Source organism: Podarcis filfolensis (genome assembly GCF_964270895.1).
Source record: "Podarcis filfolensis genome assembly, chromosome: 12".
NCBI lineage: Eukaryota > Metazoa > Chordata > Lepidosauria > Squamata > Lacertidae > Podarcis > Podarcis filfolensis.
Window position 1 is genome coordinate 14837644 of NC_139614.1, and position 26177 is coordinate 14863820.

Below are 26177 nucleotides of genomic sequence, written 5' to 3' on the forward strand. Positions count from 1 at the left end.
AGACTGTGCTGGTCTCATTTGAAATCTAAACTGTATTGAACAAACTTGAACTCTTAAACAAGAACATATTGTTCTATTGAGGATTTCCTACCAAGCTCAGTGTGGTCTTTATATTACTAGGCTTAAAGCTGCATAAATTTTGGAATTTAATAATAAATGTTTCCAGTCTAACTGGAGAAGGTCCTGAAACTAAATTTGCTGGAAAACCTTTTTGGAGCATGGATGTATGTTGAAAATAGCAAAGGTTGCTCTCAAATTAAACAGTATAATCACCTGCAGATATATATGTACAATAGACCTACCATACTTTTCATTTTTAAGGGTATATTAGTTATCCATAATCAAGCAATTTCTTCTCAACATATATTTTATTTATTTCATAAAATTTATACACTACTTGATTGTAAAAAAAACAAAACCCTCAAAGTGGCTTACAAAGATCTACGTTGTTTCTCAATACATTTAACAAAAGGCCATGCTGATTTTTGCCTTTGATAAAGCCTACATCTGTTTCACACGTACCTCTTAAATAAGCTGTCTTCCGGATCAGTTAAACAAGTGTTAATACTTCTGTAAGACAGTGCTGTATTCACTGTTTCTTGCTCAAAGTAATATTTCTTCCTTTAACAAAACAAAACTGTTCTCTTATAGGACTCCCAATTGTCTCACACCAAGAAACTGATTAGGTTAGTACCTGCTTATCCTTAATGATTCTGCAGCCTTTGACGCTTCCAGGCCAATCATTGGACTCCAAACCAGAATTTCTAACAAACGCCTGTCAAATGCATAGATGTAATTGCAAATGAAATGCTGTAATTCATAAAGGTTAGATTCTGTTTGCTTTCAGAGCAGAACCTTTGCCACAAGACCCTACACTTTATGACAATGAGCAGTTAACTGGTAGTTTTCATTAAGGTATACATGGGTTGGGAGCCATACAGCTACTTTAGAATTGTCCACAGTCTTGTGTGTCCTCAGTAGATTCCACCCCCTCCTTCAAACACTCAGCCATGATGGCATATGCAACAGCTTTTGCAATTCCCCTCACTTTCAAAAGCCATGTAGCATGTAAGGATGCTGAATAAAGAAACAAGTCCAAAACACTCTTGCACATAGACTGGCAATGATCTGTAAGTAGATCCATGTGTTTATGAATACTTTGAGCTTGTTTCTTTGAACAGAAAATAAACATGAATATGTGAACAGTATAGCAAACTTGAAAGTGCTGCTTTTAAAACTTCCAGAAAATAGGAAACTTCTCTAGTGTAGAACGTCTACATTCTTGGGCCAACGTTGCTTGAAAAGTTAGTAGTCTACTTTGGGGCATTCTTCTTTGCATTTCCCATATTATTGTTATTTTTTTAAAGAATAGTTTTATCAATGTAAAGTGCTCTGGATTGAAATTCTGCCCCCCCCTCAAAAAAAGTTCCTTTCTGAGACCTTAAGGAATTCCACAACTACTTGATGGTTGTAGTATTTTACATCATTTAGATCTAACTTTCTTGACTGAATGCTTAACATGACGAGGAGCAACTGTATGAAAGGAGCAACTCTACAAAGCTTTTCATTTCCAATCACATGCATGGCACAAATTGTACTTTTGAACAGATTACTACTATGTAACACAGCGAACTATTTGAGTATATTTAAGATGTGCATGAGTATATGCTACTGATGCGGTAAGTAACGTATCTTTATTTCAGTTACTTTGTATCCTAGAGTTGAATTGTTTGTTTAATATTTTTGTAATTCTTACGCGTTGTAGAAGGTATCTTTACTGTTCACATAATAATATATGAAATGGCTTATCTAAAGACACTAAACAAATGATTTAAGATATATATTACACACTGTGGAGTTCATAAGAAAGTATCCCTCTTGCACACAAAAGTATAGGCAGATACATTTCTCTCTGCTGGTGTAAAGTGCATTTTTAATAGCAATAAAAGCTTTGAAAGGACAAAAAGGTGCCAGAAGCACTTTTACTTTGTCAGCTACCAATCCTACACAAGAAGCTGGAGGGGATGAAATAATGAGGGAGCATGACGCAGATAGCAACATCATGAAATGAGTAAAAGAATGGGTAGCGTACAAATGTAAAATATATTAAGCTTAATTGTCTACACTAAGTGCTGGTCAAGCCTAGCATAGTTTTAGATTGTGCTCTATCTGCCTTCCAGAGAAAGAGATGATTGTGGAGCTACCAGGGAAAGAGATGATTGTGGAGCTACCAGGGGAAAATATAATTGTGGAACCATCACTGAAAATGTCATTATCCATTCCCTCTTCATTTGAATTTTGCACGTGGTTTGTGTCAAATAGTTCAGAATCAAAGATCACAGTGAGATATAATGGCAGAAGCATCTTTTCAGGTAGGCTGGAGTCTAACTGTTGCATTCAGTGTTTTTTTTACTCGTTATCATTAGCATCTTGCATTGTATAAAAAGTACAGGAAAATTTAGGTCCATATTTTGCAAGGTGAAAAACATACAAGTGGTTCCCCCCCCTTACTGATGTACTGACACGAAACTCCCTTCCAACTTTTTGTACATAACATTAAACCATAGCTTAACGTACACACTGCTCAGAAATTCCCATAACTCATCCCTTTCTCCTCTTGCACTGTGGACGAAACAAGCAGGTGTCTGACTTGTCTGATCTTGGGCTTGAGTTCTGTCCCCCACCCACCCCCAATAAGTCATGAGAGGTAAACAAGGTTTGTTATTAGCTTGCTGCTCATGATTTATTTCGGGAAAACAAACTAGCTTGGGTTTGGATGACATGATAAGCAGACCTGGCTTGTTTTGTCTATGGCACAGCAGGAGGAGGAGTGGGGAATATTACCCTTGGAGTTATTGAGCACCATGAACTGGCACACTAATAATTTGCATTAAACCATAGTTGTTGCATAAATATATACATAAATTCAGAAACAGTGTGACATACTACTTAGTAACAGAAAATGCACTCGACAAATAACATCTGAATTAGTATTTCTTTAACTACTGGAATTTCCCCCAAAGCATATTCTGTACTCAGAATGACGTTTTCTTAGAATTACCTGCAGTGCCCAATTACTGTTCATGGTTTGAAATCAAGCCATGCAGGCAAAGGTACAGCCTGCAAATTGTTGAGTCTCGCAAAGCACTGTGCATGGAGCTCCACAAGACCTGACAATCTGCTTTGCACAGGGCTTTGTAGCCACTGCGGGTCAGCTGTGCCTGAAGTTTTGGTCCAGCTGCATCTTTTCTGTCTCATTGCTATCATCATATATGGCACCAAATGTAAGGCAGCTAGTGTGGCTTGGTGGAGATGGGCTGGCAGACTTAATTAGACCCATGGGCTGGAGGCCCACTGCTAAGGTATAGGATTACAGCCTTAGTCATTAGTTTATATTCCTAAATCATGTAATGACTCTAAAATTAATTTGAGCTCTCTGGCAGATATCATGACTTAATATTTTATTCTTCTCTCACGCACTTGTCATCTCCTTGTTTACACTAGACCCTATCAAGAAAGGGAATGTAAATTTAAAATAATGCTAAACAAGAGTTTCTTACCTAGTATTGAGGCTGGAGGAAACCCATGCACACACATCCCCCACTCAAGGGGTGTGTGTGTTAAACAACTTTTTCCTCTGTTTGCAGCAAGTTTCTGCATTTATTTCTTAAACATCCTGCGATTTCCATTTTGACCCAATGTTGCAACAACTTCCACACAAAAATAAGCTGCTCAGATAGTATGAGAGATAACTACACGGAAGGTGTTACCACTTGCTTTACTGTCTTTATGTACAAGTTCAGTCTTCTCTTGTACATTTTGGCCTGGTGCCCCATACCCCTTAGGGCAGGGGTAAAGGTAAAAGGTAAAGGTACCCCTGCCCGGGGGCCAGCGCTGTCCGAAGACACTTCCGGGTCACGTGGCCAGTGTGACAAGCTGCATCTGGCGAGCCAGCGCAGCACACGGAAACGCTGTTTACCTTCCCGCTAGTAAGCGGTCCCTATTTATCTACTTGCACCCGAGGGTGCTTTCGAACTGCTAGGTTGGCAGGCGCTGGGACCGAGCAACGGGAGCGCACCCCGCCGCGGGGCTTTGAACCGCCGACCTGACAATCAGCAAGTCCTAGGCGCTGAGGTTTTCCCCACAGTGCCACCCGCGTCCCTAGGGCAGGGGTACTCAACCTTTTTATACCTACTGCCCACTAATACATTTTTCTTGATGGCAAAATTTCCTTACCGCCCACCAGTGCTCGATGGAAAGAGGATTCAACTTGTGCCGTAGAATCCCCTACTGCCCACCTAGAATCCTGAAACACCCACTAGTGGATGGTAGGGACCAGGTTGACAGCCCCTGCCCTAGGGTATCAATTGACATACATTAAAATATAGAAAGAAAATGTGTTGGTACTTCATATAGATGTCCACAAGGGGGAGGTAGCACACTTTTGAGTAGGCTTAAAGAAAAAAATAGTAAAGGTCAAAAAATGTAGATTAGGTTTCCTGCAGCATGTTTTCAGGATTCAAATATAATTGTGAGAGTTGGAAGGATGCATTGATCCCCATAGCTTTGTGATGCATGACACTAATCTTCTAGTGCTACAGTTCTGCACATATTTACCTGAAAGTAAATCACATTGAAATTAATGAGGCTTTTGGTTTGAGTAATAAGTGCAAGAGCGCTTTGCTCAAGGTGAACCAGTAGAACTAAAATCCGAGTCTGCCAGCTCCAAAAGTTCAACACTCTATTGTACAGAAGTACACACAATAAACAGGTCATCTGGAGCCCTTACCCTCTTTAACATCTGTGCCACCTCTTAAAGCAGGAGGTGGAAACACTGGTTATTGGACTTTCTCTTCCTGTCAGCCTCAACTAGCATGGTCAGTGTTCCAGGATGATTATGGGAGTTGGAGATCACAACATATGGAGAGCCCAGGCTTCCCACCCAGGTTTTCTGTGCATGAGGCTTAGCTACACTGGCAGAAATAGCCATTGCCTGAGGGGGTCCCTTAAAGAGACTCTTAATCTCAGGGTCTTGGGTTTGAGCCACACATTGGGCATAAAGATTCCTGCACTGCAGGGGGGGTTGGACTAGATGGCCCTTGGGATCCCTTCAGATTCAACAATTCTATGAAATGGAAAAAGGAAGAGTCATGTTAAACTGCAATGTCAATAGGAGGCATAAGTTCTGATAGTGGCTAGAAATATAGAATTGTTGCTGTTTCATTGGAGACATTTGCTGCTTAACTTTTTTTGTGGGTACTGTGGGGATAGAGCTCTATTTTGCCAAATGCAGGGGCTCAAATCTCTTCAGACATTTTTAATGTTTGATATTTTACCGTGCTTTTAATTTTCGGTTGGGAGCAGCCCAGAGTGGCTGGGGAAACCCAGCCAGATGGGCGGGGTATAAATAAATAAATATTATTATTATTAGCAACACCCTTTTTTTTAGCGGTGTGTACCGTCTGTCCTTTGAAACACACTTTGCCATTACTTACATAACCTGCTCTATCCATTTTAAAAATACCTTTGCTCTGGCGGTCAGTGTGGGGTGGAAACTGTGAATTACAAGCAATAAATGTAGTGGAAGAATTATTAAGTGTGAGGCTTCTTGAACACAAGCCACACCCCTTCTAAGACTAAGCAACAAAAATGATTTTTTGACCAAAACAGCTATAATGGCCTCAATACCAAAATCCAGCCTTTTCCTCTCTTCCCCCCCTCCCTATGCTTAACATCTAGCCTGATGAAGAGTTCAGAGGAACTAAGAAAAGCTGCCTATTATGTGGCAGCTGGGCTTTGCAGTTTTATGTTAATAATGCAACTTATTTGGCGGGTTCGTCTCTTGGGAAAGAAAAAAAAAAGGCAATTTATTCGGCATGCAGGGAGGACTTGCCAACGGCAAGAGGGCGGCGCTTGGAGCCTGCTCCTCAATACTTCTGGGCAATAAATGAACAAGGTGAAACGGCGTGAGGTGAATTTGGCCGCCGGGTCTTGAGGCAAAGGCCCCGTTTCTCCTGATAGGCGACCGGATTCACCTCCTTCCGCGAGAGGAGAAGAAAAAAGGCGGGGAAATTTCGACGGCCCTCCTCCTCCTCCTCCTTCCTCCAGGCCTTGGCGCCCGGCCCTGTCTGGGGACAACTCCCCCTGAAGCTGAAGCGGAGGCCGCCTTTCCCTTTCGTTTTCCTCGCAGGGCCTACTCCCTTCGCGGCCATGGAGAACGGGGCGCCGGTCTACGCCGACACCACCGTCCCCGCCGAGCAGCCGCCGGGGAAAGGCCCCCGCTGCACCGGCTGCACCGCCGACAACTTGGGAGCGCGGCGGCTGGCGCTGAAGGCCTCGCAGCTGGTGAGTCGGAGGGAGGGCGGGATGGCGGCCCTCCTCTTCCCTTTCCCCTCAGCCAGGGCTTCTTTCCCGCCTAGCCGAGGCTGAGGGACGGAGGGCGGGGATTAAACACACACAACACACTGGGGAAAGGGAGGGAGCCGAGCACGGCCAGGCCCACAGCAGCCTCCGTGAGGGGCTTCGGGACTACTAGCCGGCCTCTCAGCCCGCCTCCCAAGCTCGGGTCTTGCAGCGGAGCCGAGAGGAGAGTCCGCCCGGCCTCGTGGCGGCGCTGCAGCAGCAGGTGCCGCTTTCTTCGCCTCGGACGAGGAAGGGAGAGCGGCCCTGGCGCTTGGCGTCCTCCGAGCTCCGCCCTTGGCTCGCTCGCTGCCAGAGTTTTAGGGTCCTCGGGGCGTGCTTGGAAGGGGAACCCGCAAACGCTCAGGCCATTGTTTCTCATCTCGGGGCGCTGGCTGTCGTTGGACTACAACTCCCATCATCCCCGGCCGCTGGACCTGCTAGGTAGGGATGATGGGAGTTGTAGTGCAACAAGTTTGCCTGGTGTTTCTTAAAGGGAGGTCCTCCCGCTGTCGTTGGACTACAACTCCCGTCATCCCTGGCCTCTGGACCCGCTAGCTAGGGATGATGGGAGTTGTAGTGCAACATGAAGGGTTTCTCAAAGGGGGGGGTCTTCTGCCGTTGTTAGACTACAACTCCCATCATCCCTTACCGCTGGACCTGCTAGCTAGGGATGATGGGAGTTGTAGTGCAACACGTTTGCCCAGTGTTTCTCAAACGGGGTGGGGGTGGGGGTGTCCTCCCGCCGTCGTTGGACTACAACTCTCATCATCTTGGGCTGGTGGACCTGCTAGCTAGGGATGATGGGAATTGTAGTCCAACAACACCCAGGTTTGAGAAACACTGGGCAAACTCTCCTATTGGGGCACAGGGCTGGGGGGGCAGGATGCATAGGCACAGCCTCGATTTATTTTAGGGGGAGCAGAATGGAGCTATCTGTGATGTGATTGGTCAGTTAGTTAAGTATTTCTATTTATTGAATCGGGGAGGGGCAGCTGCCCCCCCCCAGTTATGCCTAGGGAGGAGTGTAGTGTGGCACCTTTCATACAAACACACATCTATAGGGTCATAGAATTGCAGTGTTGGTAGGGACCTCAAGGGCCATCTAACCCAACCCCCTTCAATGCAGGAATCTTTCTGCCCAACGTGGGGCTTGAACTCGCGTCCCTTAGGTTAAGAGTCTCATGCTCTACCAACTTGAGCAGCAGTAGAATCAGAGAGTCATAGAATTGTAGGGTTGCAAGGAACCCTGAGGATCATCTAGTCCAACCGCCTGCAATGCAGGAATATGCAGCTGTTCCATACAGGAATCAAACCTGCAACCTTGACTTTATCAGCACCATGCTCTGACCAACTGAGCTAGCCTGGGCACCTTTCATATAGGGTTCACATGTAAGTGTGTTGTTGATTTGATAATGAGGAAACACGGCTGTATGAGCAGAAGTTATATTTGTCACCTAAACGCAGGTGGCTTAATTTGGTGCTTTTTAAGAGCAGAAGAAACTGCCTTGGGCCCATTGCTCTGGCTTGGTATGTCTCTCATTGTTCTTTACTGATCGGTAGTGGCTCTGAAGGGATTCAGAAGAAGTGTTTTGTCTAGCCCCACATGGAAATACCAGGGATTGAACCTGGTGACTTTCTGCGCGCAAAGCAGGTCTTCTAACATACAGTGTGTTCTTTCCTTACCAGAAACCCTTAGTTCCCCCTCATGCTCCTTGGTGTGCAAGTGTGAATATCTATAACACAGTTTAAAATGTGTGGGAACTGAGGCTTATATCCTTCTAGGCAGGTGGATTCAAAATATCATTTTGACTTAAATTCCCTTTGTTTGCACTGCATTTGTAATTGAATGCACATACAGTAGGATCACAGCAAAAAAAACACCTCCCCAAATATGTGAATATTATGTCCAATGTGTGTGTGTCTTTTACATTTTCATGGTACTCCTATGATAAAATAATTCTAGAAATCGCTTACATACCCAAAAACAATAGTATTACAGTGCACTACTCTAATTGGCTAACCAGAGGCAGGTGCCACTGAGCTGAGTGGGACTTACTCTTACATAAGCTTATGTGGGGCTGCAGCCTTGCAGAGGAATTGTAACCCCCGTCTATGGTGGCTGGGGAGGTTAGGATATGGTGCCCGTCCGTTCCCCCCTGCCCTGGCCGAGCTGACCTCAATAATAAATAACTTACATGGTGTATCTACTTACACTGGGTGAGCGGAAACCCTGCTGACGGAAGTTAAACCAGTGGAAGTTATGTGTAGAGAGCAATAAGTTGTATATCAAGATCCAGGGAACTGGCATATTGTGGGCAGGGAGAGGGATAAGCAAAATTCTGCTGCATCCTAATCCATTACACACAGAGCTCAGGAATGCAGGTATAACTATATTCGCCCCATAGGAGTCAGTGGAAGGGCAGGAAATGAAGGTTTACACTGCCCCCTCCCCAATGAATACACCCTCACCAGAAACAGTTAGGCTGCAGCTTAATTTACACAGGAGATACGGGGCAAAGCAGCCCCTGACATATTTGCCTGCTTGGGATTGCTTGCTCCATCCCTAGCTGAATCTCAGAGAGTGGTATGCTGTTCAAAGCACAGCATGGAAAGCTGGGAGATTTTTAAAGCCCTCCCCACTAGCATGCATTTCCCCACCTGAAATGTCCGGTAGACATGTAGCATGGTCTGTATGAAAGCCACAATGAATTTTTTGTTTTTTGTTCCCGCAGTAGTGCTTGATTTCTTAATTGCTACTCTTCCTATGTGCAGCATAGCCTTGTGGCACCTTAAAGGTTCGTTTATGATGGCATAAGCTTTTGTGGACTAGAGTGAGTCCATCCACTTCACCAGATGCAGGAACTGTTTTCATCAGATGGCAGGTATAAGACACACATATACAGTCGTACCTTGGTTCTCGAACAGAATGCGTTTCGGGAGTCCATTCGACTTCTGGAGCTGTTCGAAAACCAAGCCACGGCTTCCAATTGACCACAGGAGCATCGTGCAGCCAATGGGAAGCCGCTCCGGACGTTCGGCTTCCAAAAATCGTTCGAAACACTCACTTCCGGCTTTCGATCGTTTGGGAGCTGAAATGTATGAGTTCTGGGGCGTTCAACAACCAAGGTACGACTGTACATTGTCCCCCTCCCATATATATTATATTATATATGCACACAAGCATGCCTAATGCACCTGCCAACTAAAGATAACACCTCTTGTATCTAATGAAGTCCTTTCTATTCCACAGACTTTTATGCTAGAATGAATCTATTAGCCTTTAAATTGCCACAAATCTCTACATAGTTTTCATGGCTACTGACTAATATGGCTACACTCTTTGGAAGATGCTACTTACTACAGTTTTTGTCTTTACTAAAATTAGTATCTAAGTTGGGAGTGATCTAGATGTTTCTTTTCAAGGCAGCACTTCTGATACAAGTAAAGCAGATTTCCTCATCACTTGATACACTTTTTGTCACAGGGGAAATGCATTCTGCTTCAACTCCAGGCCAGCACAGTAATTTCTGTATTTTATATAGCTATAGCTTAGTCAGTAGAGCATGATACTATTAATCACTGGGTCATGGCTTTGAGCCTCATGTTAATAATAATAAATAAATATATATACCCCGCCCATCTGGCTGGGTTTCCCCAGCCACTCTGGGTGGCTTCCAACAAAGTATTAAAATACAGTGGTCTGTTAAACATTAAAAGCTTCCCTAAACAGGGCTGCCTTCAGATGTCTTCTAAAAGTCTGGTAGTTGTTTTTCTCTTTGACATCTGTGGGAGGGCGTTCCACAGGGCAGGTGCCACTACCGAGAAGGCCCTCTGCTCTGCATGGTTCCCTGTAACTTGGCTTCTTGCAGCGAGGGAACAGCCAGAAGGTTCTAAGATTCTATGAATTTAAAACATTTTGATACCAGCCTTAATTGAACCACTACAATCTACAGCAGACCACCCAGATACTACACTAACACAGCCTGCAAATACCTGTGTGAACAGAAGGGTCTTTAGCAATCATCAAAAGCACATCAAAATGCTTTAGAGGGGAGGTGATCCAACAAAGGCTGGGTGCACCAAAGTGGAACAGCTCCTCCCCAGGGTTTTCTACCAAGAGGGCCTCATGCAGAGATCTTAGCATATTTGTGTGGAATGCTATTCCAGGAGAGATTAAGTACACGTCTTCTGCATTCATCTTTAAATATTTGATGAAAACTTTTTAATACCACCATCAGTTAAGGAAAAAAATAATAATTCTGTAATAGCTAGCTAGTAATCTGCAACAATAGTTTTATGTGGCTTTTATTGTATATATAATTGTTGTGAACTGCTCTAATATTCTCCCCACCCCGAAATCGTGATATGTTAAGTATGTTTTGTAACTCAATAAGGACAGGTCTGTATAGGAGAAGTTGTTCTTTCAAATATCCAGCTCCCAAATTGTTTACGGCTTTAAACAAAAGAACTTCATACTTTGGCTTGGTGATAAATTGGCAGCTGGTGCAGTTCTTTCAGAAATGATAACACATGCTTGCATTAAGATTGCCCTCCTCATCTACTGCATTTTGCAGTTCCTGCAGTTTCCAAACCTACTTTTAAGGACAGCTCCACACAGAGTTACAGTAATCTAGTCTTCATAGAATTCTAGTGTTGGAAGGGACCACAAGGGTAATCTGGTCCAACCCTGTGCAATGCAAGATTAAGAGACACATGCTCTACTGACTGAGCAATCCCAACTGGTAACCAGTGCTTGGGCTACTGGTGCCAGGTTATCCCACCAGCTGAAGCTGATGGAAGACGCTTTTAGTCACCATGGCCACTTGGGCCTCTGGTCACAGGGATAGATCTAGAACAGGCATAGGCAAACTCTGGCCCTCCAGATGTTTGGGACTACAACTCCCATCATCCCTAGCTAACAGGACCAGTGGTCAGGGATTATGGGAATTGTAGTCCCAAACATCTGGAGTTTGCCTATGTCTGATCTAGAAGCTGGTTCAGTAAGATACCAGGGTCAATGGTATCAAAAGCCACTGGAGGATAAAGAAGTGTTCCACTCCCTTCCCCATCTGTTGCCTTCTATAATAAGGGTAATCTGGCAGGTCAACCAAGACTGATCCAGTTCTGAAACCAGGCTAGATTAGAAGGCTTCCATAAGTGAATATTGGAAATAATAGGAAAGCTATTGCTGTACCACATGATTTTGTTCCTGTGCAGCAAGACTCCACCCTTGAGACCATAGCTGGGAGGGTAGGGATTGGATATCATCTGGGAAGTTCCCAGTTGTCATGAAGCACTAGGCTACACAGCGCGGTACAAATGATAGTTTCCAGCTCTGGGGATTTCAGGTGTGTCTCAAAGGACACTTATTTTAAACTTCAAAACACCAGGCTCCCATGCACCCCAAATCCAGGCAAATCAAAAGGCAAATCCAACCCCACATATTCCAGGACTATTCCTCCAAGTGACTTGTTTCCCAGGCCAGACATCTCTCCTGAGTTTGTAGCTCTCAAGTGATAAGCACACTTGTTTGACACAATAGAGTTTTTGGTTGAGTCTTGGTTGCTTTTGTGATGAAGAAGCTAGTTGTTTTACCTGTGTGAAGCAACTTAATACCATACGTTAACATTTCAGGAGCTCTGAAGAAAGCTATGACCCTTTTCTGTTGAGGTTCCACACCCTAAATATATTAACACAAACCCTTTTATGTACAGGGCAAATGCAGCCCATCCTTGTCCCCCAGTGTAGAAATATACTAAGTGCCTGACCTACTTGCTTCCTAAAAATGTGGTTCTGGTGCCTAAAATTTTGAACCGCTTCCTCAGCTCTGTGCAGCATTCATAACTTGAATTTGGTTTGTTGGCTTCTGAACAATTGGTTGCTGGTGACTCTTTGCTGTCCTGTTTTGTCCACCAGCAATTGTTTGTAGATAAATAGTGTTGGCATGTGGTTCATTTTGCAATGTGGTTATTAGGCAATTTAAGAGACCAGTTCATTCTGGTGTTTTCTAACTAAGCGGCTTACACAATGCATCTCTTTTTCTCCCACCCCACACCCTTCTTCCTGGTCTTGCTTAGTGCATTTGCCGCCACACTGCCGTGATGTTTCTGCATGTCCCTCTTTCTGTGGCTTCAATATTAAATAAACTTGCATGGTCTCAATATAGCTGCCTTTTTGAGGAAATTGGTAGATGGCGGTCATTTCCCAAATGTGAGGACTTACAAGGTAAATAAATGAAAGTGAACAGCCCACTTTGAAAGGGGAAAGCCATCTGTTAGATTTGTGTTTTTTAAAAAAATTACATTTGAGAGAATGGAATATTTCCCATTACAGTAAGATACCAGAATCAAAATGACTTAAGAAACCAATAATCCCACAATACTGTGGTGGTTTCAGATTTAAACTTTGTGTTCACTTTGATTTTTTTATTTAGTGCAGGAAAGCCGCGGTCATTTCACCATGAAATGCAAAGTATTTGCTACCTTTGGACACAGACTGTAAGGAAAAATCTTTTTTGTTTTCCATGACATATACACTGTATAAAGCAGTGTATGTCTACCTTCCAGGGTAAAGGTAAAGGTAAAGGGACCCCTGACCATTAGGTCCAGTCGTGGCCAACTCTGGGGTTGCGGCGCTCATCTCGCTTTATTGGCCGAGGGAGCCGGCGTACAGCTTCCGGGTCATGTGGCCAGCATGACTAAGCCACTTCTGGCGAACCAGAGCAGCGCACGGAAACGCCGTTTACCTTCCCGCCGGAGCAGTACTTATTTATCTACTTGCACTTTGACGTGCTTTCAAACTGCTAGGTTGGCAGGAGCAGGGACCGAGCAACGGGAGCTCACCCCGTCGCAGGGATTCGAACCGCTGACCTTCTGATCAGCAAGTCCTAGGCTCTGTGGTTTAACCCACAGCGCCACCCGCATCCCCACCTTCCAGGGTATGTCACTTTAAAACTTACAGCCTCTCTGGTTGCCCTTACTTCCAATCAACCAAACTACAGAACTCGCCCCACAGTTCACAATGCTCTGAGCAGACCATACTCCAGCTAGCAGTAATAGACCAAGCAATTTTTTTAAAATTAACACCTACCCAGCCTAATCTCCTGGCTCCTAAAGGTGTTAAGAACACCTTCCTAACTAGCAGCAACTCAGCCAATTAGTTACACTGGGCAGTTTGTCACTCAAGGCCTCCTAGGTGCAAACTTCCTAAGTGTGGAATATTGTCCCTATATTTCTTTGTCCCTACAGGATGCTGCATCGAGGTTTTTAAGCCATGGATGCTTTAGCTGAGATTCCTGCATTGCAGGGGGCTGGACAAGATGACCCTCGGGATCCTTTCCAACTCTACGATTCTGTGATTCTACATTGGGTGACACTATCTGTCAACAGGACTGTCTCCCAACAATCTTTGGTTGTTGATGACTTCTTGGGTTTTTGCTTTGATTTCGCAAGCAGAAATTATGTTCTAAATTACAAGATTAAATACTACCAGGGAGGAAAAGCCGTTGACACTGTATATGGTGTAATCACTTCTTATCTGGTGGTATGAAAGTGTTACTGGTTTTGCACACAGTATAGCCGTGGTACATGCAAATGCATTTCTGTAACCAATACTGTTTGCATATCACCAGGAAATAAATTTTCTGCGTCATACACATGGGTGTATGGTGATGTGTGGCCGTATCACTGCTTCCTAGCAGGAATTGGTAGATATTGTACTTCTCACTAGCCCTTTCAAAGCCAAAGCTTGACTACAGAGAACTGTACATCAAGCATGGGCTTGGCATACTGGAGAAGAATATAGGAAGCTGTGCCATATGAAGTCAAGCCACTGGTCTATCTAGCATTGTATCATTCACATGGACTGACAACAGCTCACCAGGGTACGACCAGCACCTCTCCCAGCCCTACATGGGCATACCAGAGATTGAAGCTTTGACCTTTTGCATTTCAAGCTTGTACTTTACAACTGAGCCCTGGCTCTTTGTGAGGCAGTGCTCAGCTGGTAGGTGGATAATATACATGACAGCTGAGTTTTTAGCTGGAAGAGCCTAGTAGTGAGCATCTGTGCTTTTCACAAGCTTAATTGAGCTTACAGTTGGCAGGTAGTTTTGGCAGCCTCCAAGTATACTGCTGGAGGAAGGATCTGTACTGATGCGTACTCAGACAGCTCTGATAACTTGTCAAGAGTTGGAACCAATAAAATTGGTCATGTGCATGAGGCTTCTTCATCAGTTCCATTTCTATGTACGTGTATTAATTATATCACTGCTGCTGCTAATTTTCAGCCATGTTAACAAGCAAGAAATTGGAAGCTTGCATTCTAGGAAGAACAGTTGAGAGCAAACATCCATGTGCATTGATTTCTTGAGAATATCTGCTGTTGCTTCAGTCATAGCATCACTAATCAGGGCTGGGAAAATGTCAGTCCTATGCTGGAGTATTTTACTTTGATACTACAAACTTGATGCTTAGTAGAAATTGGATATGGATATTTTCATGCCCTCTTCTGTGCCATTGAAATATGTGTCAAGTAGAAGGAATTGATCCATTCTAGAATTTCACCAGATTCCAGATTACTTTGCACATTTATTGTGCAAGGCCAATTGATGTTATTTCTGTGTAGGCTTGGATTTAATCACCTACAGTAAATCTGTTTTGAGGCAGAGCTGTTGGACAATTTATACGTGCTTCTTTTTGTTGTTGTGCAGCAGTGATTGCTGGTATTTAAACAAAGAGTGCAAAAACTGACAGTAAAACAAAGCAGGAGTCATATTGTCCCCTGTTCCCTCAGCAATTGAGAGACGAAGGCAAGAGGCAGTCAGGAAATGGACTGCAGTGAGATAGACAATAAGTGGAAGAATTCATATGCAGCTGACTTCTGGAAATGAGAATCTGGAGCAGTGTGGCATTACCCAAGTGTTCTTGGAAAGACACATGAACGTCATTTTCCTTTGTTTTCAGATAAAGCAGGGAATCTTAGAAACTCTCCCGTGACTTATAAAGATTGTCAAAATAGTCTTCAGACCAAGAATTGCCTGCAGTGGAGATTCTTATTCCCAAGAACATGCATTGCAATCACATGCCATCATATTTAGTTTTCTGCACCTTTGAGGTACTTTGCAGTTTGCCCCTACAGTTGCCGGGGAAATGGACGCTTTAATGCAAACGAGAAGCATGCTAGTGTGTGTGACTCAAATGTCTCTGGTTCAGCTAAAGTCCTGTGAAATGGGAACTTTTAAAGAACATTTCTCACAAGGTTGCAGGAGATAAGATTGTAAAGCATTCTGGATCTTAAAAGTGCTTTCATAAACATAGTGCTTGAGTCGTGGTAACTGCCTTCCTGCTGAAGGGATGTTCTAACAGCCAGTGGTTTTCTTCTTCTTCTTCTCCAACAGGTCCTGTCCTTCCTAGCCTTCTTGTGTGAAGAAATCGTGCAACATTGCAGCAGTTGCGGTGGCCTTTACTTCTTTGAATTTGTCAGCTGCAGTGCCTTCCTCTTGAATATCCCGATCCTGGTTACATATTGCACTTCTTTGTACGAGAGGACAGGGAAGGAGAAAGTAGCAACTGTGGTAAAGGGAGCCGCTTTTTATATATGTTATGAATATCATAATTTTTAACATCCATAGGCATGCTCAGAATTAGTCAACACGGCCTTGCTTCAGCGCTTGGAGGAGCCTGGAAAAGTTGCAGTTAGGAAAATCCAAACCTGTATTGGCAACTTAAACATGTCATGCTAATTTACTGAGAATGTCAGCTGCTGGGCAGGGCATAGAACCTGTCCGACAAGGAACAGTGATGGCAGCTTATGTTTACAGGGTCTATTGCCACCACCCTAGGGGGTTGCCTGTGAAACAATGACGCTGCTAGGACGACTAGGCGAGATGTGTAAAGGTAAAGGTAAAGGACCCCTGACAGTTAAGTCCAGTCGAGAACAACTCTGAGGTTGTGGCACTCATCTCGCTTTACTGGCCGAGGGAGCCGACATTTGTCCGCAGACAGTTTTTCCGGGTCATGTGGCCAGCATGACTAAGCTGCTTCTGGTGAAACTAGAGCAGCACACGGAAATGCCATTTACCTTCCCGCCGGAGCAGTACCTATTTATCTACTTGCACTTTTTGGTGTGCTTTCAAACTGCTAGGTTGGCAGGAGCTGGGACCGAGCAATGGGAATTCACCCAGTCACGGGGATTCGAACCGCCAACCTTCTGATCAGCAAGCTCTAGGCTCAGTGGTTTAGATCACAGCGCCACCTGCGTCCCAGGCAAGATGTGTAGCAGTGCCTATATTAAGGGTGGGGGTCCTTTTTCAAATCAAGGACCACTTCGCTTTCTGGGTTAATCTTCCAGGAGCTACATGTTAGCGGATGGCGTGGCTAGAGACAACTGTGGGTGGAGCAACCGATGTGGCCTTTGCATAGTAGGCGATATTCCAGGGGCTTCTAATGCACACACCGCCACCCTTCATTCATGCAAGCAAGAAGCATTATTGTTACAGTTCAAAGACACATTCCAACCAGGCAAAAGCCCCAAAGGCGGGCAGGAAAACTAGAGAGGACGGGGGGTATGGTCTGGGAAGCAGGCATTTCATTTCGCGACCCGTACCTAAGGTTCTCTACTCTCTACTTTACAAGCCAAGCATGTGTCATGTTCCTTTGTTTGCATGGGTTTGCAAAAGCTTTTTATATCTCCAGAGGTTACCAGTTAAGATGCATTTAAAGCATCTTAGTAGCCTTTAGTAGTATCCTTTACTACCATGCATCACTAGTACACATTTTTCACATCCAAGCTTCCTTTTGACATTTTCCTAATGAATACCATCAGCACTGAAGTTTTTGCTTCCTAATTTTCTCAGCTTGGTTTTGGTGTCTATATTTACCTTTGTAGTTGGTAGAAGAAATTATGTTGAGCATTTATAGTTAAAATAGTTGGAGGGCAAGAGGGGCTTTACTTTGAAAGCAAGCATGGCAAACTGGTCGCAGTGGCACACTTTGAGCTGGGTGAATGCAGTTTCAAATTCCACTCAGCCACAAATGTACTGAGTTGCCCGGAGCAAGCCATTAGCTCCCAACTTCACTTTCCATCTGTAAAATGGGAATATTGCTGATCTCCCTTGGCAGGTATCTTTGAGGGACAACAAGATAAAGGATGAGGCATTTCGTGCATCAAAAGTGCAGTAGTACTAGATTATAGAAATATTTTTATGCGTTATAATTTTTATTGTGTGCTAGGAAAAAGGAGCAAAAAAACAAAGAATAAATAATAATTCTGAAGTTACCTTTCACTTTTTTTTCTTTTGTAGGATTTCTTGATTGTTTCAATAGTGGCGGTCTTTTTCCTACTAGCTTCAATTGTGTTTGCTGCAACCAACGATAATACACCCCCTGAAACCGCTGCTATTGTAAGTACTTTTCTCCTCATTATTTGTGTTCAATATCTCATGTGTGGAATCAGTTTTGCATTTTCAGGCCTTCCATTCTGTATGCATAGGAAGATGTGGCACAGGTGATGCAAAAAGAACGCAGTAGGATGCTGCTGCTACTGGGGCTGTTAAGACCTAGTGAAAAAGTTGCTGCGGAATAACTTTTAAGAGTCAATTGAAAATTGCTTCATTCCTCGCATGTGGCTTCCCCTCTGCCCGAAGCCTCTGATTATTGGCCCATTTGGGAAGAAAAACTCTTGCGCATCTTGTCCATCTGGGTAGTCTTGGTGTTATTTTTAAATTTGGTATTCACTACATACTTGTCTTTTGATAAAGATGGGTTATTCTTGCTCTCTGCACCCTTTCTTCCTACAGGGGATCTAGTAACAAAAGAAAAATATCAGTGCCTCAGGTCATTTTATGAGTTACGTTATCCAGGGCTGACAACTTAAGATTTGGGCAGGGATTTCTTAAGACATCCTAAAGTCTAGATTGGGGCTTGTTGATGCTCGGGGAAAATTCACCCCATCTTGATTTTGTGTGGGAAATGATGAATACCACTAGTTGTTTTGTACAGCCTGCACCACAACACCATGTCTGATCCCAGTTGTTTTCTTGTGCTAAAATGAGGACCTCTGAGAATACTTATTACAATTGCCATGATTTCCCTTCAGTGCTACTGATGGTTCCCATTTGAACAAAGGTTGTGCTAGTTATAAATTTTCTACCAGGTCATTCCCTCCTAGTTCCTCTTGCCATTTAAATAAACTGTTTAGCCTTGATGTTCTTATGCACTTTCCTTTTTCTTCCCCTTTCTTCTTCTTAATAATTTCCTACAGCCCACAACCGGTGCACACCCATCTGGAGGTGTGCCAGACTGCTGTACCACGCTTTTAAAAATAAGCTTGCCCCCAAAGTGCATATCATTATCATAGCCAAGTATTCATGAGAAGATGATAATGCAGACAGGATGCCCAAAGCTTTTGACGGGTGCTGCACTGTGAAAAGCTAGGAAATAAACCAAATGAAACAATGTGTTGAAGGGAGGTACACTGGCAGAAGCACAGAATGCACTTGAGGAAATAAATACAAGTGGAAATGCAGCACTGCAGTAGCAAAAATAACCAAGCCCCAATGTTTTCAGACTAGCTCAACATACGCCAGATGCACTGTGCTGGTGAGTTGGAGGGTGCGATGTTGGTACCCTGCTTTAGGAAGTTAGTGTTGAATGGTCACTTTAAAATGTGAAGGTTCATTATTGCTTCACAAGTTGTGCATGTCTTTAACGGCCAGGGCCAGGGCAAATAACAAGACCCAGTCTTACAGTTGTGAAACATAGCAGGTGCTGCTAGGTTGTGTTAATTAAGCTGTGTCAGCATTTGGGCATAGTATATAAGGAGCAGCACCTAGCTCCCTCATTACCCTGGGGGATGGGTTGGTGGTTGGGTCTGGTTTGTTGTTATCTTTAGTGTAAAAGGAGTTTTTGTTTTGTTACTAAAACCTTGTTTAAGATATTTTTGAGTTCCTTGTTATGCATGGTCTCCCCAGCAAGCTCTCTGCAGTGCTACTAAACTGCAAATAGCCAACAGTTAGTAGTGTTTGCATTTGGAAAAGAGCTTCCAAATGGCACAACGTCATTACAGTAGTGTAGAGCCGCACACTTTTCTGCAGATCACACTTCATCAGACAGTGCAACATAAGGCTGTGTAGGGATTGCCAAAGCTGGGGCTGCCACAAAACTGTGACTTAGTAGGCCTAATAAATTTCAGTGAGATGGGGCAAGCATGTAGTCTCTGAATCTAAGGGGAGAAACCTGTGCTGTACTTGGGGCTCACTGTGTGAGAGATCTACCTTCATTGCAGGTGGTCTTGTAAAAAAAAACAAACAGTTAAAATGGCACCAGCTTACATTTATGATCCTTTTATTAGGGATTGGAGATATATGGACCAGCCAGTTTCCTCTTGTTTTGTTCCTGGATGTCTTACCGGGCCTCCTGCTCTCATCTCATCTCTTAGTTTGCACTGCCTATTGGCAGTAGTTCCAAAAACTTCCATTTTTCAAAAGCCGCAAAGTGCCTTTCAGCATTCGTCATTGGCAAGTTTTATAGCAGGGTTGGGGAAAGGGCTACATCCTTTTCTGGGCAACGTTTTGGTGGCCCATGTGTCCGTGGTGGGTGGAGCCAGAGCCAAAGTGGGTGGAGCAATGAATGCTTTATGTTTTGCACAGGTGACTGGTAGAAACTCACACATCCCTCTCTATCCTTCATCTAGGCAAGCATTATCAGAGTTGAAGGGCACAGTTCAGCCAGGCCAAAGCACTTTAGGAGGGCCAGGGAGGGGTGTTTCTGAGCAGGGGAAGAGTCATCAGGCCCAGAAATCCCATCCCTTTTTTTATAGAGACCAACAGGAAAATGTACCTGGAGATAATCAGACTATTCTTGTATACTTTTGAATCTGAATTGAAGTTTATTTATATATATAGACTCTTCTCACACTTTGTTTAACAGGTATTTGGCTTTCTCGCAACGATAACGTTTTGTGTGGACGCTGTTCTGATGTATCTGAAGAGGCGTAAGGCAAAAGAAGAGAGAAAGACAGAAAACCCAGCCAATACACTGAATCCGACAGAGAATCAGCCACTGAATAACTAGCAAGTCTGAGGTTTAAACCGTCCCTTATTGTTATTATCAGATGCCGAGTGAAGCTGGAATGATTCTGCCTTTTAAAGAATGCCCAGATAGTTAAATTCCGTTTCAGTTTTCAACTCGCCGTCCTAGTGCTGCGTCTTTGCACAGTTCCCACACATAAATAGTTCGAGAATTGTGGGCTTCTTTTTCCCCCCACACACTCCAATAAGCACTCGATTTTATGCAATTGCACACTCATTTGTATGTGACTGTACATCACCGGTAAGCAAGGGAAACTTGCGATAGGATCATGAAATAATTGGGTTTTGCTTCTTCCAGAAGAAAATTTTCGACAGGTGAAAAATGGTTCAAGTTCAGAATAAAATTAGTTTCGTACGGAAAAGGCCCCAGTAATGAAGGGGATGGGATGATAGCTGAAGAGAAAGGGACAGTGGGAGGTTTCTCCCCATATTAATTGCAGAAGGGATACATTTCATGTTTTTATATAGGAAAAATAGGAAATTGAGAAATAAAGACAGGAAATTAGATATTGTGTGGCCTATGGAATATCCTCGTGTGAAAATCAGTAGGCTCTCTCTCTCTTACACACACACACACGCACACACACACACACACCCCAGGACGTGGTCCCAATTCTTTACCTAGGGGATCATTGTTTCCCCCTCTTAAAATCATGTTCATCTCCCTGCCCATAAACTTTGGGTTTTTACTGCTGTCATTTTGAGAATAAGGTTTTTATAATGTAGCCAGGTGCCTGCAACATAGTGTTGCAGCATAGAGTGTCCTCTATACAGGATTACAGTTGTTTGATTTGATTCCCACCCCAATAGTTAATCAGCATTCTGACCCCATTGGGGAGTAGCATTATCTACTGAAGGTTTTTCCCCTCTAAATATTTTTTTTATACATGTGAAAATCATGGGATTCCCTGGCATGTGTGGGTGGTTTTTTTTTTCTGACTGCCTAATTCATGTTGCTATTGATGTATATGATTTTTCATGATAGTAATAATCGATACTGTCCATATGGTCTTATACCATTTTGTAACATAGCAGTACATACAGCTTATTTTATTTCTGTCTGCTTGTGTGTCTTTTAAGTCCAGGTTTAAATTATGTACAACGCAGTATGTAGGCATCTGCATTCGCTGTGTGTTCAGGACTCTGAAAGAGCTGTTACAATTTTAAGCAGACACAAAGAAGCAGTCAGCCAAGAGGAAACAACTTTAAAACTGTAACAAGCTGCCTGAAATTTTAAAAGGAGATTGTATTAATATAAAAAGGGCTTGGCTCATGTGTTGAGGAAGTATAAAGAGTAACACTTGTCGCCTCCAATCTTATTCATAAAACATTTAATAGTGTGATGCTTTCGGGCTATTTATTTTGTGTAGTCAATTGCGTGTGCAGCTTCTCCTGTTTATGAATGAAATATTGCAGACTGTGGAAGACTTTGGGGCAGGGGTGGGTGTGCTGTTGGTGACAGGAAGTTAACCAATAGCTGCTGCTCAAGGTGTTGCAGCCCACATTGACTCCCAAGAGTTTCATTGATGTGTAGAAGGAATTATAGTCAAGGTGGTGCATGATGATCAAAGCCCAGAAATGTGACTTCATTTAGGGAGTCTCCGAGCAGACCACACATAATGCCCATATAGGGAAAAGAATGCAGTGAAATGTTCTGAGGCGTCCTGGCTTTTGTTTGTTTTGCAAGTAATAATAAATAATAATAATAATAATAATAATAATAATAAAAATCAGCCTACATGTGACAGCTAGCGAGGCAATGCAGTCGTACCTTGGAAGTCGAATAGCCTAGTTCTCGAACGTTTTGGCTCCCGAACAGTCGAAACCTGGAAGTGACTGTTCCGGTTTTCAAACGTTCTTTTGGAAGCCAAACTTCCAACAGGGCTGCCGCAGCTTCTGATTGGTTGCAGGAGCTTCCTGCAGCCAATCAGAAGCCTCGCTTTGGTTTTCAAATGTTTTGGAAGTCAAATGGACTTCTGGAACGGATTCCGTTCGACTTTGAAGGTATGACTGTAACCTGGTGAGGTTTCCACATCTTCCCGGTGTGAAATGCTAATACAACTCCTCCCACACACGCCCTACTCTGCCAGGACAGAGCCTGCATGTTTTGCACATTGATGCAGCCTTGAAAGTAGAAAGGGGATGCTGTTGTGACATATTTGTGGTATTTTTTGAATAGAATAGGACTTCTTGTTTTTAAAGGAAGAGCATTTGGGTTGTACAGTGAAATAGGAACATATAAGAACCACCTTCTGTATCAGACCAGTAGCCCATCTAGTCCAGCATCCTGTTCTCACAGTAGCAACTAGACACAGGTGGCACTGTGGTCTAAACCACTGAGCCTCTTGGGCTTGCCAATCGGAAGGTCGGCAGTTCGAATCCCCATGACGGAGCGAGCTCCCGTTGCTCTGTCCCAGCTCCTGCCAACCTAGCAGTTCGAAAGCACACCAGTGCAAGTAGATAAATAGGTATGGCTGCGGCAGGAAGGTGAATGGCGTTTCCGTGCACTCTGGCACTCGTCACGGTCCTCTGTGCGCCAGTAGCGGCTTAGTCATGCTGGCCACATGACCCGGAAAACTGTCTGTGGACAAACGCTGGCTCCCTTGGCCCGAAAGCGAGATGAGCGCTGCACCCCATAGTCACATTTGACTGGGCTTAACTGTCCAGGGGTCCTTTACCTTTTTACCAATGAGAAGCCCACAAGCAGGATCTGAGCATTACAGCTCTCTCCTCTTCTGTTTCCAGCAACTGGCATAAAGATGCAAAATGCCTCTGACAGTGGAGGGAGAACTTAACTGTCAGGGTTGGTAGCCATTGATAGCTCTAGCCTGCACAATCTCTCATGTATAAATTGGAATTGTCTTTGAGCAAAGAGTTACAGGCAACTGACCTCAAGCTTCATTTGTCAAATATTCCCTTTCCGACGTTTGTGTTGTTGGGAGTTATCTTGAGGGGCTGGGATGCAATTATGCCGCTTGCTTTGTATAGTTCCCGGGTGCCCTAAACGATGGGTTTTTGGGGGGAAGAATTGTGAAAGCTATTAGGAGGCAGCTTGTTTCTACTAAACATATAAAGGGAAACTAGGGCTGCAATTCTGTACCCAATTACCTGGGAGTAAACCCTACTGAACGCAGTGGAGCCTGCTTCTGAGTAAATTTGCATAGGGTTGTGCTGTAGATTTCTGTTTGCTGTCATAGTAAGTTTCTGCAAAACAGTGAAATATGAGATGCCCTAATTGGCACCACCTCAAGCAAGCTAGACTGGTAATCTTTCCACATAGCTGGGCAATGCCAGAAAATGCGACGGCTTAGAGCCTCTTGTTTGTTCAGGCTGAATTCGCATAGAAGAAAAGGTACACAGCAACTACTGCTTAACAATGTAGGTTTGGAAATATTCACTTGTAGACAGGAAGCTAGTGTCACACCCCCCCCCCCGCTCCCCCAAGTTTTGAGTGTTAGAACTTTAAAATATCTGTGGATAGATGAACTATTAAGAGGTGAACTAAAGAGATATTTATTTACGGGACTGTTCTCACTTCCTTCAGCACAAATGGTAATGACCTGGGTTCCCCCCCCCAAAAAAACCCCTCTGTGTTCCCGTCCCCTCCCCCATTGCCCCCATATCATATTCATTCCAAGTTGATAACATTTTATCATTCTTAATTTTGTTGCTGCTTAAAGAATCCAGATACTACATTAGACTTGCTGAAATCTTGCTCATGTGAATGGATCCAGTGGGTCTTAATTTCAAGTAAATCTGTTGAAGGTTGCACCGCTAAGCAACTTACTGTGGTGTCTCTGGAAATACACTAGCTTATTTCCAGTGTGCGTGAAGCTGTTTTGGGATTAAATTGGAATTGCCAGTTTTTATTACTGCACTTTCTGCTTCAAAATCTTATGCAGATTTTGATCATGCGGCCTTCTAAGTTTCCGTCCTTAATGTGCATGTGCACACAAACACACTCCTTGGTGGCTCAGAACAATCACTCTCCCCATTCAGTGTTCTCCTTTTTATACCAATAGTTCAGCACCATAAGACCGAAAGCCTTTGAACATACTGTGTTTGATCCAGACTGCTTGCCACACTTTAGTCCCATTTAAATCAAATGACTTGTTAAGTAGTGAGTAACTTGTTGCATAGATTTACGTAGGACTAAAGCAGGGGTAGCTAACTCATGGGCTGTTTCCAGCCTCTCCCAAGCTGTCTTTTGTGATCCCCTAGGATCCACCAAATATTAACCCTTTTAATTATTTTTTTAAAAAATTAAAAATGGACTTCTCCCATTGCTCGGTCCCAGCTCCTGTCAGCCAAGCAGTTCAAAAGCACGTCAAAGTGCAAGTAGATAAATAGGTACCGCTCCAGCGGGAAGGTAAACGGCATTTCCGTGCACTGCTCTGCTTTGCCAGAAGCGGCTTAGTCATGCTGGCCACATGACCCGGAAGCTGTACGCCGGCTCCCTTGGCCAGTAAAGCGAGATGAGCGCCGCAACCCCAGAGTCGGCCACGACTGGACCTAATGGTCAGGGTTCCCTTTACCTTTACCTATGGACCCACCTCTATGACGCCATGACATCAAAAGGTTTTTTGGTGGCCTCTAGACCCCTCCAAAACATTTTCACTTAAAAAATTAATCTTGGCTCAATGCAGCCGTCAGCCCCCAAAAAATGTCAGCTGCCCCTCGCCTAAAGGAAGGCTGGCTGACTGGATCCAACTCATTGTGTTTGCGGTGTCCTTGAGTAGAAGGGGCACAGGTCAAGATCGAAACAACTACTTGTGGCACCGCCAAGCGCATGAGCACACTTGGTAGGATTCTTTTTTAACTTTCCCTGTTTCATACAGCAGATCCTCATTCTCCCAGGAGAGAAAGTAGGAAAGTCCCCTTAGTTTCGGAAGTGGTTTCCCACATGACACTAAGAGCCACTGTTTGGATAAGCTTAATGGTGCCTAGGACACACAGAAGGGTGCTGTTCTTTGGATCTCAGCCCCTGTATAATCACATACATTCCATCCATAATACAGGAAATGCTTTGAAGAATGGCCCACTGTGAAGATGGGAAGACACTCAGCGCTTTTGAGAAATTATTTATAATGGGGTTTTTAAATGTAGGCTAGGTGCAAACTTTTCTAACAGCATATGCTTTGTGAAAAAGGTTTGGGTGATTTTGAACTGTGAATTATAGCATTGTCTTCACTTTGGAAATGTGTAATGACAAACCAACTCTTGCCTAAACTGTTACTGTATAGATTCTTACTGTAAACTGTATGCTATGTCAATTTTTTTACCTTCTCTATTGTAGCCTACTACCTATTTTTTATCTTCATTGGAATCACTTGATTACGAAATAATTATGTTTTTATTAAAAAGTTGTAGAAAGCATGTTGCTTTGGAGTATTTCTCTTTTCTGCTGTTGGTAACTGGGCAGCAAGAACCCACTTATTCTTGAAGAAACAGGGATAAATGGTAATGTCCTCCCGTCCTCCCCCCCGGGCTGATCCATTGACCTGTTACAAGGGAGCACTCTGGAGTACCAGACTTCCTTTTCTGGTGCGTTTTCTCAGGGAAATCTCTCATGAACCATCCTGAAACTATCCCATGGTGCACTAAACTCTTCCTGATGCAACCCTTCCTACAGGTCACAACACAAGACTTGTTTTGCTATATATTACATTCTTTAGGGCCACAAAAA

At 43.7% G+C, this 26177-nt stretch overlaps 1 protein-coding gene across 1 annotated transcript; it reads left to right on the top strand.

Annotated features, from left to right (window-relative positions):
* The first annotated feature begins 772 nt into the window (after positions 1 to 772).
* CMTM6 (CKLF like MARVEL transmembrane domain containing 6) lies at positions 773 to 25867 on the top strand. Its single transcript, XM_083578285.1, has 5 exons — positions 773 to 2372; positions 6191 to 6345; positions 15800 to 15976; positions 17705 to 17803; positions 20331 to 25867. Exons 1-5 carry the CDS (start codon positions 2189 to 2191, stop codon positions 20472 to 20474), a joined length of 759 nt encoding a protein of 252 aa, XP_083434411.1. The 5' UTR covers positions 773 to 2188; the 3' UTR covers positions 20475 to 25867.
* Positions 25868 to 26177: the final 310 nt, after the last annotated feature.